The sequence below is a fragment of the Mustela lutreola genome, chromosome 10, assembly GCF_030435805.1.
Source record: "Mustela lutreola isolate mMusLut2 chromosome 10, mMusLut2.pri, whole genome shotgun sequence".
Lineage (NCBI taxonomy): Eukaryota > Metazoa > Chordata > Mammalia > Carnivora > Mustelidae > Mustela > Mustela lutreola.
The window spans coordinates 64500085-64516655 of NC_081299.1; the positions used below are offsets into that span (position 1 = coordinate 64500085).

At 38.9% G+C, this 16571-nt stretch overlaps 1 protein-coding gene across 2 annotated transcripts in view; it reads left to right on the forward strand.

The window, feature by feature from the left end:
- The first annotated feature begins 339 nt into the window (after positions 1–339).
- Positions 340–16571, forward strand: part of AK5 (adenylate kinase 5) — a 242553-nt gene continuing 226321 nt past the window's right edge. The window contains exons 1-3 of one of the 2 annotated variants that reach the window (XM_059137808.1): positions 340–927; positions 5581–5767; positions 10557–10652. In XM_059137808.1, coding sequence (XP_058993791.1) covers positions 868–927; positions 5581–5767; positions 10557–10652 — 343 coding nt within the window. In that variant the 5' untranslated portion in view covers positions 340–867. Of the gene's footprint in view, positions 928–5580; positions 5768–10484; positions 10653–16571 lie in introns of both variants that reach the window. The other variant, XM_059137807.1, reaches the window with a different exon arrangement.

Consider the following 16571-nt stretch of genomic DNA (forward strand, 5'->3'; position numbering starts at 1 on the left):
AAAATTAGAAAGCAGCTAGCAAAACTTTCCTGAAGGATAGACATACCCAAGATCTAAAAAATTATCTTAAAAGGACGGATTCCACCCTATGAATCCCCACTTCTTACCTCCAGCTCCCTTTGATGAAAGATCGGTAACCTTAGCCATGAATGACAAATTCTGTAAAAATTGGGTTTCTTCCCGGGAGCTCCATGGGGATGCAGGAGTAACTCTGTGGCTGGGGGAGGGGGCGGGTGCGGAGAGGAGGCTTGGGGGGCAGGTTCCTAGAGCCCTCGATTCTTCGTTTGGCCACCTGGTCCCAGGTTGCCGCGTCCCCCCAGCGGCGCGCGCAGGTCAGCGCCGCGCCCGGGCGGTGGTGTGACTCGAAGGGGTGTGCCTGCGAGCCCCCCGCGCGCGCCCGTCCCCACCCCCGCACCCTGTGCCCGCCCGCGCAGCGTGACTGGCCGCCGCCGCAGACCCGGCTCCAGGAGGCGCAGAGCGCGGCGCGCTGAGTGGGAGAGGCGAGCGGACTGCTGCCGAGCGGACTGCTGCCTGGCGGCCGCCGCGCTACCCTCCCTCCTCCGCTCCCTCCGCCCTTCTCTGGCGGCCGCGCTGCCTGGGAGCCCGGGAAGCCGCCGCTGCTCCGAGCCCGCAGCTCCGGCGCGGGGACCAGCGGCGAGGCGGGGGCGGCGGGAGCGCGGAGACCACAGGCCCCGGGGACAGGCGGAGGGGGTCACTGGCCTGGGCTGGCAGAGCTGAGCGTGGGAGTGTTTGCGCGTGAGATCTAGGGCTGCTCCGGTGCTCCGTGCGGACCCCGCCAGCCCCAGCCCAGGTCGCCGCAGCGCAGAAACCTCCCGGCCCGTGCCCCAAGGCACGCGCGGCACAGCCATGAACACCAACGATGCCAAGGAGTATCTGGCCCGGAGGGAAATCCCTCAGCTTTTCGAGGTAGGGGGCTAGGGCTGGTAGACGGCCGGGGGGATCTGGGGAAAGCATCTCCGGGTCTGGGGAGGCGGAGGCGGCGCCCCGTCTGCACCTTGCAGACACGGGGCACGGAAGTGAAGGGGCTTGCAGAAGCTCGCTTTCCCGCTTGCTCCGGGTAGTCGCCTTTCCAGCGGGTGGCCGGGGTCCTTGTCCGATGGCTGGGCTCAGGAGCCCGCACCTCGCAGATCAAGTTTCAGTCTTCCAGCAGGGCTCTGGAAGCAGGTTGCCCCCAGCGTACCCCTCGGATGTGCAGGGTGGGCTGCCGGAGGCGCTCGGCCCCGCTTTTTAGGGGCAAGGGCCAGGCCAGGTGGGTACGCTGGCGCTCAGGAGCGAGCAGGGACTCGAAACCGAGGGGTAGAGATCCCTAGCCCCTCCGTGCGCGGAGGGTCAGGACCCTGCAGAGAAGGGGAAGTGTGGACGGAAGTAGCGTTCTGCGGAGATAGCTTGGAGGAGAGGGATGAAGATGCAAAAACCAAATCCAAACCCGTCGAGTGCAGCACTATCTCCCGGGTGGCAGGCACCCAGCGCTGCTATGCGCTTTCGGTGAATGAACTCCTGAGCACGTTTTCCGTTGCCTGGGAAGGGATCGTTCTCCTTCCTCGCCTCCCGGACTGTAGCTTTCGCCTGCCTTCTCCATCCCACCTAGAGAATGCAAGTCAGAGAGAGAGCCGCGAGGCTGGCCTGACTCCTGTTGCTGTCTTCGGACCACATCACAGCCTCATCTCTACTAGATGTCCCAGGGGATAAGGAACACTTGGGAATGTGGGAGAGGAGGCTTGAGGGATGAACTAAAAGAACCTTGTTAGTTCTAAACCGCAGCCTACGTCTCGGAGCCTTTTGCTTCCTTGCCTTCTCTCTATATTTGAATTTTGGAAAATTCCTGAGTTCTTTGTGTTTTCGGTTAAAAACAAAAACAAAAAATGGAAGCGAGCCAAGCTTCATAGATGGAGCCCTGACAGATGAATTCCATTCACTGCAACACCCCACCCCCATTTCTAAAAGATGATAGATAGACTGTAGACTGAGCCAGTAAACCAAGGGTCATGAGTTGTTGGAGGTTTGGTCTGCTAAAAGGAATTTTAAAACACCATTTGGGAAAAGAATCTGTTGCCTGTTTTTCCAAGTTGCCTTTAATATGGGCCACCATAATTGCAGATCTTCATTTTTTTCTCACCTCTGTAAGCCACTGGTTTCAGGTTGGTCTGAAGCCAAGATTTCCAGGTAAACCACACACTGAGCACAAGCCTGGTTTGTGAAACCCAAATCTAGCAAGTGTGTTACTCGCGTTTGAAAAGAATGGGGAGGTGTTGCATAAGGACAGGTCTCGGGGGTGGGTAGGATTTTTCAAGAGTTTTCCTTTTTCTTTTTAATTTTCAAAAAATAAATATGGAGCAGAAGAGTTAAAAACACTAGGAAGGTTTTGTCGTAAATATTAATTCTGAGATAAATTTCATTTCTATACTTCTAAAAGAATAATTAGAAACATCCACAGGAATGCCACCTGATTGCAAATTGCTGTCTATATTCTTTGTAAATGTGGTACTGTTTTTCCTTCTTTGTAACCACAGAGATTTTTGACAGTTTGTTCATTAAAATCTACACTGTGTATGCAGATAGGTGATAGCTGGCATTTTTGTTCAGGTATTATGTTTTGTTTTTCTGCATATGAATGGGACATTTAAAAATAGTGTACACCCAGAAAGGGAAGTCTACTCCCTTAGGTGAAATGCAGTAATACAATGTATTTAAATGCAATCCTAGACAACTGGAAGATGGAAAAGACTTCTGGTGACCTCCAAAGACTGCATCCCACCAGTAAGAATCTATGCTTTATCCAGCACAAGACAGAAGTAAAACCTACCAGTTCTCCATGTAATAAACATAGACAGCAAAACCAAATGCTTTGTTTCCAAACTGGATTTTCTCCAGTAATAATGGTATGTGAAGTTTCTAACTATCCAGTTTATCAATTAGGTATCTATCAAACCAGAAACATTGCCTCAGCTGTAGACTTTAGACACCATTATAGACGAAGCAATTGATTATTAAATCTATATACTGTCAGACAACTAGATGTATTTAATTGACCTTTTCAGATTTTCTCCTGACTTGAAACATAACATGCACTAAATAGGATATCTATGGTAGGTTCAAGTTTGAAATGTGCTTCCATTTTTAGAGTAAATGTTTAAAATAAAAAACACTTTCCCCTGATACTGTCATGATTTTTAACTTTAGGGAACCTTAGGGTGTATGTATTGATCTTATATTACTGTACCTTAGAACAGAGATTTAGCAATTAATTTGAATTCTAGTAAAAGCAAAATTAGATTATTCAGGTTCTTAAAGGATTAACTCAGAATAATAATGTCTCTTGGTTTTCTTGGATCCCTGAGGGTGGCTGATTATTAGAGGGAAGGGTTAAAATTATCCATGAAGAAGTGGAACTGTTTCCCTCTAAAATCAGTACCCTTTGGGGAATCAGATTTCTTTAGGGAGGCTGGAGATGTATATTTTCCAGTTAAAAAAAAAATTCATTAAGTATGTTCACTCACTTCTGGCAAGAATAGGGATTTTTTAAAAAGAGAGAGACCATGAGTGCTTCATATTGTTGGATTATGTATGGGGCACAGATAATCTGGCATTTTCTTTTTACCCCATATCATATTTTTGCAAGACATAGAGAGTGGAATATGTAGGTTTTGGAATCAGAAACACTGAATTGGAATCTTTGGCTTACAAGTTTCCAGCTGGATAACCTTGATCAACTCATTAGCATCTCTGAGCCATGGTTTCCTAATCTATAAAATGGGGATAATAATATCACATAGGGCTAAGAGTGCATTGGGTGAGCTAAGGCATACAAAGAAACAGAGGAAGCACAGTTAACTATATTAACATAGAAATGTGAGGAGTTAAACACAATGTGTGTGTCCGTGTGTGTGTCAGCATGTGTCTGTGTATATATAACACAGGTCTTGACACACAAATGGAATGTGGATGCTCAGATTAGTTTTTTCCTCTCCCTCTGCAATTGAACTCCTCCCAGCACTCTGACAATTTGGTATTTGAGAGAACAAATGTACCTGGAAAGAGCTACATACCACCTTTGAGCAAATTGCACAAGAATAATTTGAAAATAAAATACTTTATTTAGCAAAGATGTCAGTCTTTCAAAGGATGTGTGTGTGTTGTACATTAATAACGTATATTGGTGATAATATTCCTCTATGCTTTTTCCATGAAATACTGTAAAGGAAAATATTTTGCACATCAGTCCAGTTTCCAGGAGTCATTATTTCCAAATTTGGCATTTTTAGAAACCACTACATGTGACATATTGGATACCAGGTTTTCCTCTGTAACCTCAGTGCATATTGTGGTGATCTATTATATATCAAATAGCATTTTTTTAAGTGTCAGACTATGTTTTGAATAAATTTTTGTTCCCAATTAGAAAGCAGACCAATGTGCCCCTACCACGTGCCAGGGACAATGTCAGGGGCTAGAGTCTGAAAAATAAAAAAGACCTACTCCATGTTGTTGAAGAGTTTATAGTTTAGAACATGAGACCAACACACAAATTGATGGTTTCAGTATAAATGACAGGTAAAACTTTTTTTTCTGGGTAATATGGAATGCCAGGAAGACGTCCACAAGCCAACCTGGGTGCTCAGAGGAGGCTTCCTGATCATAATAATATTAAAACCACCAACATCTATTGAGTATTTACTATGCTCCAGGCCCTCAATATGCCCTTTACAAATATTATATTTTTAATCCTTAAAAATTCTTGGAAGTAGGTAGAACTCCATTTCACCAATGAAGAAACTGAGGCTTGGAAGCTTTAAGAATGGGTAGGAATAAGACAAGTAATGACTGGAGCATTTTTACACACTGCACTTTATCTCACTGTGATAGGGTGCCTCCATTTTAAACAATGTTGTTGTCTGAATTGTGTAAAAGGCAGAGAATGCTGAGCTGAACATTAATGGTCAAGAATTTAGGGGTTATCTTGGGGCGCCTGGGTGGTTCAGTGGGTTCAGCCTCTGCCTTCCGCTCAGGTCATGGTCCCAGAGTCCTAGGATCGAACCCTACATTGGGCTCTCTGCTCAGTGGGGGGAGCCTGCTTCCCTCTCTCCCTCTGCCTGCTTCTCTGCCTACTTGTGATCTCTCTCTCTCTATCAAATAAATAAACAAGTAAATAATATCTTTTTTTTTTTTAAGATTTATTTATTTATTTATTTGACAGAGAGAAATCACAAGTAGATGGAGAGGCAGGCAGAGAGAGAGGAGGAAGCAGGCTCCCTGCCGAGCAGAGAGCCCGATGCGGGACTCGATCCCAGGACCCTGAGATCATGACCTGAGCCGAAGGCAGCAGCTTAACCCACTGAGCCACCCAGGCGCCCCAACAAGTAAATAATATCTTAACAAAAAAAGAATTTAGGGGTTATCTTAATTACTCAGCAGATCATGATTCCACCTCTAATTGTGTATTTTAAAAAAATAAATGCAAAGAACAAAAGCAACCCAGAGTTCAAAGATGAGTCATAGACCTATTTTAGCAAAGGTGGTTTCAACACCTATTTCATATGGGCGTATTTTGTTGTATTCCAGAGCCTTCTGAATGGACTGATGTGTTCTAAGCCAGAAGACCCCATAGAGTACTTGGAAAGTTGTTTACAGAAAGTCAAGGAGTTAGGCGGCTGTGACAAAGTGAAGTGGGATACGTTTGTCAGCCAGGAGAAGAAGACCTTACCTCCTCTCAACGGAGGACAATCACGGAGATCCTTTCTAAGAAATGGTAATGTATATGTAGAATAATGCATTATTATTATTATTATTATTATTACCGCAGTTCTTTTTATAAAACACACCATATAGACTGTAGAGGGTCATTTATTTTAATAGGTTTTTAAAAGCCTAGAGAGATATTTGGCTCTGGAACATGATTAATCTCTCTGCTCCAAATTCTGATCACCCTTGTGATGAGACAAAAGACCATGCCACTGTCCAACATTACCCGAAAGGCTTAATGAAGTTTTGTATTTCTGACTTCATTATTTTGCAAAATGAATAACATTAGCAAACTATGAATTTTTCTTAAAATTGCAGAGTTTCCCAAATAAATGGATAGACAAAATAGTTATTATGTAACAATTCAACATTTCTTAATTAGCTGGGAAGAGCTTGGCATAATATGTTTCCAAACTCAGAGTTCGTATTAATGCATCTGCCTAAGTGCATATTAAGTTTATACTAATTAATCCAACAAGTATTTATTAAGCAACTACTGAATGCATCATAATAGATGAGGCATTTGGATGCTATAAAAGAAGTAGAAGACATGAACTTGTCTAGCAATTTTAAGAATAGCTTGGAACTAAGAACTGGAGTTCACCCGAGGAAATTCGGGGTATATTCTGAGAACTTTCTGAAGTACATGCTTATCAAAATTAATGGTTCAACATCAGCCAACTCCCTTTTAGCCTCTGGTTGAAATTGAGAAGTATAATTGTCTGTGCAGAACAGAATCAGAGGAAACCAGGTTTATTCTTTCCCAGTGGCCAAGATCATTATATTTTCAAAATTTACACCACTTTCAAAAATTATATCATGAAATGTTTGCAGTATTTGTAATACAAGTATTACAAGCATTTGTAACAAATACAAGAGGGAAATAAACTCCAGTTTATTTATTTAGTCATGACCTGCTTAGATTTTATATGAATCAGTGTGTGTGGGCGGGGGGGGGGTAGTTATAGTGTGTTAATATTTAAGTGTGTGTGGGCGGGGGGGGTAGTTATAGTGTGTTAATTTTTAAGAAGCACAAACAGAAAGGGTAGGCAGAAACAACATTTTCTCAGAAGCATCTCCAGAGAGCAGGATACTTCCCTATCCGTGTCATAATCATCACTAGTTGGTAGAGGCCCGAAGGTGCAAGTGACCATTGTCTCTTGGGCATATCACTCAGTAAATTTCTGCTTTGGTGAACAAATGATGTTTTCATGGCCTTGAAAGTTTCACGTACCTTCCCAAAACAGCTAACTTACTTCCCTTGGTATTGTTATACTGTTAGAATCTGGCCCTTGTTTAATTCAGTGAGATAAGTATGGGGAACCATTTCTAAACCTTAAAGTACTAATAAACCTCAGGTATTACTGGATTTAGTCTAAAATATTTTTACATTTTTAAAATTTAAATTTAAGAGGTATGTCATCCCTTAGTCCAAAAGCTGCTCTTAGACTGGGTATCAAAAAAAGTGACTGTTTTGCAACAAAATAAAATCCGAATGCTTCTATTTCATACCGTTACTTGGCTTGATTATACATAGAAGCCAGGTAGGCCAAGTGTGTAATAGAAAACAGTGGAGACTGTGGTCAAGTAAGTGAGAACAGTCATTTCTAAAGACAGTCCTGCACAAATTTTGGAAAAATGTTGACTGAACAAAACACACCTATGGGGCTGTGTTAGGCCCACAAATCACCAGTTTGGAAGTCCTGTGTGAGCAGGATAAGCTAAAACAGGAATGGAGAATATAGGTTTAACTTTCATTAGAATTATAATTAGTATTAATTTTAAAATCTCCATATCTAATAATACCATACCAGAATTCTTTCTCTGAGATCTTTTAATCATCACATAGAACCTTTCAATGTACTATGATGACAAGAATGCCTTATTACATCCCTGTATCTAAGACACATGCTGAAAGACAGAAAATGGTTTCTAAATGGAATTTTCTGTAATAATAACATTTTATTTTATGAAATGCTTTGCATACTTGTGCTTTGTAAGTTTTAGCTATAATTTATGGAATATATTATTAAGTTAAAGGAAACTGATAACTTCTTCATAACTTAAAGCATCATTATTTCTAGAAATAAAGTGATTCATGCGTATTTTGCTGAAATATTGATATAGCTATGTTAATATATAATTATCATAAAAAATATCCTATGAATTAAAACATTTTAATCATTTAGGCAAATTGCTTTCATACATAAAGGTATGATAAAAAGCAAAGATAAATTATTGACTGAAGGGATTTTCTCAATGTAAGATAAGCATCCATTTTTTTCTTCCACCATATGTACACAATTGAATAAATAATTAGTTGTGAATAAGAGTTCTAATTCTGTAGCTCCAAATGACCAAAGAGCTTCTGTTGTGGAATGTCTCATTATCGTCTTATACTGAACATGTTTAGAAGCAAGCATAGCATATTTGCTTCAAAACCAGCACTTCCTTCTTTTCTTATTTCAATGAAGTCAGTCAGTGAGTCAGTTGAGCATTAAAATAACCATTTATTAGCACTACTATTGTCAGACATTCTTTTAAGACTGAGGATGTAGCCCCTGAGAAAGAACAAACATGGTACCTGCCCTCATGGAGTGACCCAGCGGGTATTATGTTAAGTGAAATAAGTCAGTTAGTGAAAGACAAATACTACAGGATTTCCTCACATGTGGAATTTTTGTTTGTTTTTTCACTCACGTGTGGAATTTAAAACAAAACAAACAAACAAAACCAGAATCTTAAATACAGAGAATAAACTGTTGGTTGCCAGAAGGGAGGTAGTTGGAGATACAGGTGAAATAATGGGGATTAAGAGGATACTTCTCTTGATGAGCACTGAGAAATGTATAGAATTGTTGAGTCATTGCATTGTAAACCGAAACTAATAAAACACTATGTTAATTATGCTTCAATTTTAAAAATAAAAAATAAAATAATAAAGTAAATTAAAAAGAAATGTTTTGTAAATACTATAGGAGTATAGATAGTGAACACTCTATACAGGTATGATGTATGTGTATTATATACATATATGGTATACTTACACACTATGTATATATATCATATGTATACAAATAATATACATACATGCATATATATATATGTAATATGTATATATATAAGTCCTATACATATGTATATAGTATGTACATAAAAATTATATAGACTATAATGTTGGGGTTGTTTTTTAAGAATTTTTAGAAGAGATGTTGATCAGGAATAATTGTTGAAATAAGAATAATGAAGTCGGTGATCATTTTGACTACAGAATAAAAAACATTGATGGTGAAAAAAATATACTTAAAATTAGAAGCAGAGTAGGTGATTTAGGAAATACCATATGCGATAAGATCAACCACATTAACAGGGGAATAGATCCAACCTAGGCTTGGGTTCAGGGTTATGCTTGGAGACAGAAAGCTGAGTGGGTGTTAGCTAGAGAAGGATGGGGGAGTTTGCATAGGTACCAGGGGATAGAGAACAGGAGTTCCTGACCTAGAGGAAGAGGCTATGATATAGACAGGAGTGAGACAAGCCCACTATTTCTGGAGCAGAAGAGAAAAAGCAGAAAGATGCTTTATGAAATGCAATGTGTTCCTTATTTATTTAGACTTGAAACCTGGTGATTGTCTTTGTAATATCACCTCCTTTCATGTCATGGATCCCAATTTTAACCATGTTCTTCATATCTAAGCACTCATGTCCATTTCCCATGCTACCCTTCTAAGTGAAGCCCTCATTTCTCACCTGTGCATTACTGTACCTGACTCCTAGCTGCTACTCTTTGTGCTGTGCATCTCCCTACTCAATCCCTTCTAACCACTACCAGATTAATCTTCCTAAAAAACATTTCATATTAAATTATGTCACTGCTTTACCCCCCCTACCCCCCAAAAAACTCTCCGCTGGCTTTCTACCAGATTAAAGCAAAGGCTCTTCACCCTGTGGCCACACTCAGCCTACCCATCTTCTGGGTATTGGGACTTCTCTGTGCCCCCCAGAATCCTGACACACAGGGTGAGGAAGGAAGGAACCATGAACTATAGGAATCCCGGCTGAGGCTTGAACAACGCGGGAGTTAACAGCTGCATAAGGTTGTGAAAGTTGTGAGATTGTATACTACACAGCTCTAGGGAGCACCATTTGCAGAGACCAGGATATATAGACTACCAAACAAGACTAGGCTCTACTCAGAAAGTTTCCTCTAAACAGGAGTTGGCAAACTATAACCCAAGAGCTAAGTCTGTCTCAGTCTGTCTGTCAGTCTGTCTCAGACTGACCTGAGTCTGTTTTTCTTTTCTTTTCTTTTTTTAAATTTCTTTTCAGCGTAACAGTAATCATTGTTTTTGCACCACACCCAGTGCTCCATGCAATCCGTGCCCTAATACCCACCACCTGGTTCCCCGAACCTCCCACCCCCCACTTTTATAAATAAGGTTTTATCATAACACAAGTTCATCCATTTGTTTATATGTTGTCTATGACTTCTTTCCTGCTACCATGGCCAAGTGGATTATGAGACTGTTCGATGTTCAAAATATTGCATATCTGGCCCTTTAAGAAAAAGTTTGCAGATCGCTTACAGGATGGGGTCTTCTTCCAGTTGAAAAAAATCAAACTAATTTAGTTTGAAAATTTTTCTCTACTCATGGGCTAAGTACAAAAAATGTTTTATTATGCATATTTTTTTCCCGTTTCAAAGTTCTCTTACTCTTTTGCAGTAATGCCTGAAAATTCAAACTTTCCATATCGGCGGTATGACCGGCTCCCTCCAATCCATCAATTCTCCATAGAAAGTGATACGGACCTCTCCGAGACTGCAGAGTTAATTGAGGAGTATGAGGTTTTTGATCCTACTAGACCTCGACCCAAAATCATTCTTGTCATAGGTATGAGGACAGAAAGCAAAATTCTTATTCTACTGCTGTCTTTGCTTATATATTTACATTTCAAAAATTATGTTAATTATGTGTATTTGCAAATACTAAGTTGGGTAATGACAAACAATAGAAACAAGAGCTCAAGAGAGAGTAGATAGAAATATTTTTAGCATAATTTTCAATAAAACAGAATTATTATAATTATAATTATATGATCTTTTATAGAATCTCATTACAATGTCCTAAAAATTCTCTATAATAAATTGAAAGTATTAATTTCCTCAAGATTTATTATCCTATGATTTTATCTGTTTAACTTTTAACATAGATAACTGAATGCACTTAAAAGTTTTCTAAACATGGTATGTTTTTATCTTTTTAACTCCACAAATTGAGTTTTTCTTCACTATTAACTTTAGAGGATAATAATAATAATTATATTATTATGTTGGTAAAGACTCATATAAATGAATCTTCCATATAGCAAACTGGCACCTAAAGAAAAATCTAAGTTTTGATGTTTCAGACAAGCAAATCTAGTAGAATAGTGTTTTACACAACACATAACATCTGAGTGTTAATCAAAATAATAATAACAGTTACTTTTTAACATTGCTTACAATGAATGAGTATGAAAATACTAGTCTGATGTCATTTCACAAGGAACGGATGTGGAAAATGTTGAAAGTCTTTTGCAAAACGCATTTCTGACCATTCTCACAAATTCTAACTTCCTCAAAATCTGTAAAAATCATGAGGAGACCTGTGAACCTGGAATATGTCATCATTGTCTCCTGTTCCAGTTTGACTCATCTTTCAGAGAGATGACCAAAAGCGAAAATCAAGGATGAATGTTCAAAGCTCTTCTTGTCAGTAATGTTAACAGGGGCAAAATGAATACGGCCCCCATGCAAGGAAGTACTATTTCCAGAAGATATAATGATGATAGCAACTAGGACAAAGCATGCAAATAAACACACCATGCTATAACAAGAATTTAAGTTCACCATACTAGAAGGAGTGATATTGGTCCATCTCTTAGTGTAATGAAAATGAAATTGCAAATATATTTAACCCTGAATTGTTTAAAACAGTAGTGTAGGAAGAAAGTGTAGAAACTGGCTTTCTAAAAGTCATTATTCTTATGATATATGGGAGGCACAACTATGCTATAAATCTCTCATTTTTTGAAAATGAAATGTTGTCTGTGTGTGCTTAAAAGTTGGACCTAGAAGATGAGGAAATGCTTGATTAAAACAGACCTACAAAAACAAACAAATAAATAAAAGAGCTATAGGTGAAGAATAATTGGAAATTATTTTGCCATTTTATGATGAAATATTCTTTCAATCTTATTTTTCTTGTTGCTGTTACTAAAATATTGGTAGTTATTAATAGGACAAACAAATGGAGGCTTGACTGCCCATGAAAAAGGTATAATACCAAAATGCTCTCATGTAAAACAACACATATATGAATTTTTTGTGCATTGTGAATTTTGTATGAAAATGACTAAAATATTCCAACAAACTAAGATCTCTGGAGAAGATGTAAATGCTTCAAATCTCCTCTGCTTCAAAGTACTCCACAGTTCTTTTTTACTCAGTAAAATCAGCTGGCTTCCCAAGAGTGTGATTCTGGTTTTAGACTTACACACTATAAAGTTTTATGTATCCCAGGAATGATGCAGAACCAATGAGTGTAAATACCTGTTAGATTTTAGAGGACTGAGTTATGAGAAGAAAGGAAAAACCGAACCTTAGGTTATCTGAGAAAATTGGGGCAATTTTATGAATTCTGAGGAATTATAATTGTACTTGAACCTTATAAATTTGTATTGTACCAGCCTAAAAAAGGAGTGGAGCAGGTACAGATACCCACGTGGATTTATATTCAAACAAACAAATTTCCTTTCTGGTGTTGCAGAATTTTTTTTAACGTTGGACATCTTGGCACAGACATGAATCTCTCTTACGTTAATTATAAAATTTAAGAGATAGATGGGTCCCAATATTTATAAGTATTAGCGATTAATAGAATAAAATTAAGCTCGCTCTGGTTTCAGAGAGAATGTGAAATTAATTTGTTAGTTAAGCCCATCTAATAAATAAATGCTATTCTCTTCAATTGTGCAAATCATATGTTTGTGTTGTCTGCTATTTGCTTCTGTTAGTTGATAAAAATTTTTTTTTCTTGAAGGTGCCATAACTTTCTTAGCATGCTTGCTTTCTTTGAATTCAGTGGGATTTATAATCTCTTAGTTTGATGGTTTATGAGATAAAGTGTGGAAATATAGTTTATGAAAGATAACTTTCATTCTTTAAGGATCAAATCAGCTTAAAAATTTTTAAGGTTTTATTTATTTGACAGACAGAGATCACAAGTAGGCAGAGAGGCAGGCAGAGAAAGAGGGGGAAACAGGCTCCCTGATCAGCAGAGAGCCTGATGTGGGGCTTGATCCCAAGACCCTGAGATCATGACCTGAGCCAAAGAGAGGGACTTAACCCACTGAACCACCCAGGTGCCCCAAATCAGCTTAAATTTGATGGAGTTATTCATATAATTTTTTATTTCAAGCCAATCCATGAACCACATCATAAGTTAATAGGCCTGAAACAGCTATTTAGAACCCACACTTTTTATCTGCAAAGGAGTTAATTTAATTTAGTAGTAGTTCATAATGTTAAATCTAATAGGGTAGGATTTAGAGTTTCTTGGAAAGAGAATGGTTAAAAATGCAAACAAATTCCTATCCTGAGTTTACTAAAGCAGTAAAAAAAGGTGAAAACCACATGTCATCAGGTGTATTATTTGGTGTTGGGGTTGAATGATGCGCATTGATCTTAGAATTCTGCGCCTTAAATTTTTTATTTTTCTTTTTTAATTTTTAAGGATTTATTTATTTATTTATTTGTTGAGAGAGAGCTAGAGAGACAGAAAGAGCAAGGACAGGGAAAGGGAGACTAGCAGACTCCTCTATGAGCAAGGAGCCTCAGGCGGGGCTCCATCCCAGGACCCTGAGATTATGACCTAAGCCGAAATCAAGAGTCAGATACTTAACCAACTGAGCCAGTGCACTTTAAGTTCACCCGTGCACTTAAAAATTTTAAAGAGGAGATAAGCCCTGGCCAACTAAGTCTACTCATCCCCAACTCTCCTTACAAAAAAACAAAGAAACACCTTTCTTTTTTACTTATTCCATTTACTTATTCCATTTTTACTTATTCCATATAATTATGAAATAATTATATATAATATGACTTCTACTTCCCCTGCCAAAGCTTGATATATTGAATTAGTAGGGAGACCATCAACTTACTTTTCTATTGAATTTTTATTTTCAGCATTGCTTAATAAATTGTAATTATTTTCAATGAAAAATTCCAAAACATTTTATTTCTTATTAGAGATTGACCTTTAGAAATATTTTTCTGCAGTCAATAATTTATGCTTAAATACTTGAAAATATTTCGGTTTAATAATTACGAAGAAGTAACAAGTCAGGGTGCTTGGGTGACTCAGGTGGTTAAGCCTCTGACTTCAGCTTGGATCATGATCTCAGTGCCCTAGGATCTAGCCTGGAGTCATTAGGCTCCGTGCTCCAAGGGGAGTGTACTTTTCCCTTTTCTCCTTCTGTCCCTCCTCCTGCCCCTGCTTATGTTCTCTCTCTCTCCCATATGAATAGAGTGTTTAAAGAAAAAAAAAGTGACAGATCAAAATCAGACTGGGCTGATTGTTATATGCTTTATTTAGATTGCTCAGACTTCAGATTTTAATTAGTCTAGGTTGTTTAGAAATATAAATTAAAATAATCCAATATGATTGGAAATAAAATCTGAGGCATATATTTTATAACTATTTCAGGACTTAAGCTTCTAAAGTGTAAATGGTAATTACCAACGATTAGTATTGAGTAAGATTGTAAAATGTGGATTACTTCATACTAATGTATCACAAAATCGAAATTCTCATGAGCTCTAGGAAATTCTCCTGCTTTCAGAACCTATTCTATTCTTCACCATGACCAAGTGGGATTTATTCCAGGGCTGCAAGGTTGGTTCAACATCCGCAAATCAGTCAATGTGATACAACACATCAATAAAAGAAAGAACAAGAACCATATGATACTCTCAATAGAGGCTGAAAAAGCATTTGACAAAGTACAGCATCCCTTCCTGATCAAAACTCTTCAAAGTGTAGGGATAGAGGGCACATACCTCAATATCATCAAAGCCATCTATGAAAAACCCACCGCAAATATCATTCTCAATGGAGAAAAACTGAAAGCTTTTCCGCTAAGGTCAGGAACACGGCAGGGATGTCCATTATCACCACTGCTATTCAACATAGTACTAGAAGTCCTAGCCTCAGCAATCAGACAACAAAAGGAAATTAAAGGCATCCAAATCGGCAAAGAAGAAGTCAAATTATCACTCTTCGCAGATGATATGATACTATATGTGGAAAACCCAAAAGACTCCACTCCAAAACTGCTAGAACTTATACAGGAATTCAGTAAAGTGTCAGGATATAAAATCAATGCACAGAAATCAGTTGCATTTCTCTACACCAACAGCAAGACAGAAGAAAGAGAAATTAAGGAGTCAATCCCATTTACAATTGCACCCAAAACCATAAGATACCTAGGAATAAACCTAACCAAAGAGACACAGAATCTATACTCAGAAAACTATAAAGTACTCATGAAAGAAATTGAGGAAGACACAAAGAAATGGAAAAATGTTCCATGCTCCTGGATTGGAAGAATAAATAGTGTGAAAATGTCTATGCTACCTAAAGCAATCTACACATTTAATGCAATTCCTATCAAAGTACCATCCATCTTTTTCAAAGAAATGGAACAAATAATTCTAAAATTTATATGGAACCAGAAAAGACCTCGAATAGCCAAAGGGATATTGAAAAAGAAAGCCAACGTTGGTGGCATCACAATTCCGGACTTCAAGCTCTATTACAAAGCTGTCATCATCAAGACAGCATGGTACTGGCACAAAAACAGACACATAGATCAATGGAACAGAATAGAGAACCCAGAAATAGACCCTCAAATCTATGGTCAACTAATCTTCGACAAAGCAGGAAAGAATGTCCAATGGAAAAAAGACAGCCTCTTCAATAAATGGTGCTGGGAAAATTGGACAGCCACATGCAGAGAAATGAAATTGGACCATTTCCTTACACCACACACAAAAATAGACTCAAAATGGATGAAGGACCTCAATGTGCGAAAGGAATCCATCAAAATCCTTGAGGAGAACACAGGCAGCAACCTCTTCGACCTCAGCCACAGCAACATCTTCCTAGGAACAACGCCAAAGGCAAGGGAAGCAAGGGCAAAAATGAACTATTGGGATTTCATCAAGATGAAAAGCTTTTGCACAGCAAAGGAAACAGTTAATAAAATCAAAAGACAACTGACAGAATGGGAGAAGATATTTGCAAACGACATATCAGATAAAGGACTAGTGTCCAGAATCTATAAAGAACTTAGCAAACTCAACACCCAAAGAATAAATAATCCAATCAAGAAATGGGCAGAGGACATGAACAGACATTTCTGCAAAGAAGATATCCAGATGGCCAACAGACACATGAAAAAGTGCTCCATATCACTCGGCATCAGGGAAATACAAATCAAAACCACAATGCGATATCATCTCACACCAGTCAGAATGGCTAAAATTAACAAGTCAGGAAATGACAGATGCTGGCGAGGATGTGGAGAAAGGGGAACCCTCCTACACTGTTGGTGGGAATGCAAGCTGGTGCAGCCACTCTGGAAAACAGCATGGAGGTTCCTCAAAATGTTGAAAATAGAACTGCCCTATGACCCAGTAATTGCACTATTGGGTATTTACCCTAAAGATACAAATGTAGTGATCCAAAGGGGCACATGCACCCGAATGT